At 47.0% G+C, this 2,031-nt stretch overlaps 1 protein-coding gene across 1 annotated transcript in view; it reads left to right on the top strand.

The window, feature by feature from the left end:
• LOC122540190 (dynein axonemal heavy chain 6-like) overlaps positions 1–2,031 on the top strand; it is a 472,579-nt gene that overhangs the window by 453,277 nt on the left and 17,271 nt on the right. The window contains exon 45 of the mRNA XM_043675544.1: positions 1,212–1,340. Coding sequence (XP_043531479.1) covers positions 1,212–1,340 — 129 coding nt within the window. The remainder of the gene's footprint in view (positions 1–1,211; positions 1,341–2,031) is intronic.

Raw genomic sequence — 2,031 nt, 5'->3', positions numbered from 1 at the left:
CCAGTCCATGTGTATATCACTGTGTTCCCAGTCCATGTGTATATCACTGTGTTCCCAGTCCATGTGTATATCACCGTGTTCCCAGTTCATGTGTATATCACCGTGCTCCCAGTCAATGTGTATATCACTGTGTTCCCAGCCCATGTGAACATCACCGTGCTCCCAGTCAATGTGTATATCACTGTCTTCCCAGTCCATGTGTATATCACCGTGTTCCCAGTCAATGTGTATATCACTGTGTTCCCAGTCCATGTGTATATCACCGTGTTCCCAGTCCATGTGTATATCACCGTGTTCCCAGCCCATGTGTGTATCACCGTGCTCCCAGTCAATGTGTATGTCACTGTGTTCCCAGTCAATGTGTATATCACAGTGTTCCCAGTCCATGTGTATATCACCGTATTCCCAGTCCATGTGTGTATCACCGTGGTCCCAGTCAATGTGTATATCACTGTGTTCCCAGTCAATGTGTATATCACAATGTTCCCAGTCCATGTGTATATCACCGTGGTCCCAGTCCATGTGTATATCACAGTGTTCCCAGTCCATGTGTGTGTCACCGTGTTCCCAGTCCATGTGTATATCACTGTGTTCCCAGCCCATGTGTGTATCACCGTGCTCCCAGTCAATGTGTATATCACCGTGGTCCCAGTCCATGTGTATATCACCGTGTTCCCAGTCCATGTGTATATCACTGTGTTCCCAGTCCATGTGTATATCACAGTGTTCCCAGTCCATGTGTGTATCACCGTGGTCCCAGTCCATGTGTATATCACAGTGTTCCCAGTCCATGTGTATATCACCGTGTTCCCAGTCCATTTGTATATCACTGTGTTCCCAGCCCATGTGTATATCACCGTGTTCCCAGTCCATGTGTATATCACTGTGTTCCCAGCCCATGTGAACATCCCTGTGCTCCCAGTCAATGTGTATATCACTGTGTTCCCAGTCCATGTGTATATCACTGTGTTCTCAGTCCATGTGTATATTACCGTGTTCCCAGTCCATGTGAATATCACCGTGTTCCCAGTCCATGTATATATCACCGTGTTCCCAGTCCATGTGTATATCACTGTGTTCCCAGTCCATGTGTATATCACCGTGTTCCCAGTCCATGTGTATATCACTGTGTTCCCAGTCCATGTCTATATCACTGTGCTCCCCGTCAGTGTGTTCCTTCCACCCTGTAGTGTTTGGTTTGTGTCTGACAGGTGATTGTGTTTCTGGATGACCTGAACATGCCAGCTATTGAACAATACGGAGCACAGCCTCCACTCGAACTGATCCGCCAATTCCTGGATCTCGGAGGTTTCTTCGATATTAAGAAGCTCAAATGGTTGGTATGTCCCATCCTTTGTTGTTATGATTATTTGGTTTGTAACCCTCTTGTACAGTGGAGTTATTTATGGGTTGGAACAATATAATGGGACTGCTGCCTCTGTTGGCTGATCAATGCCAGTGTGAACCTTATCAATTATCTTTGCTGTAAATGGGTTACAGCTAAAGGAGGGTAGTCTCCGTATCTGCCAGCTGGAGGCTGAGCTATTAGATGTCTGATGCATCAGGAATGGTGAAAGTTACTGGCTCATGTTATTCTTGAAGGCAGTGGGAGCAGAAGGATGCATTGAGAAACTTCATCTGATCCTGATCCCAAATGGCCTGCTCCTGATTCTGAGACTGTGGCCCCTGGTTCTCTGGGTGATTTTAATCGACATGTACACTGGGTGAATTAGATTGGCAACGGTCACTTGTAAAATGGGTTTATAGAGTGTATTGGGACCCTTCCTTTGAGCAGTGCTTGCTTGCACCAACCTCGCTTGGCTGTTCTTGGTAATGTGTGAGCTTTCATCCTTAACCTCATGGTTCAGCTTTACCATGAGGCAGAAATCAGTATTCAACTGGTCACTCTGCATGTACCTTACCCCCCCACCTCTCCAACTGGTCACTCTGCATGTACCTTACCCCCCCACCTCTCCAACTGGTCACTCTGCATGTACCTTACCCCCCACCTCTCCAACTGGTCACTCTGCA

Source organism: Chiloscyllium plagiosum, chromosome 3, assembly GCF_004010195.1.
Source record: "Chiloscyllium plagiosum isolate BGI_BamShark_2017 chromosome 3, ASM401019v2, whole genome shotgun sequence".
Classification (NCBI taxonomy): domain Eukaryota; kingdom Metazoa; phylum Chordata; class Chondrichthyes; order Orectolobiformes; family Hemiscylliidae; genus Chiloscyllium; species Chiloscyllium plagiosum.
Note: the sequence above shows the minus strand (reverse complement) of the source record. Positions and strands in the feature narration are given on the sequence as shown.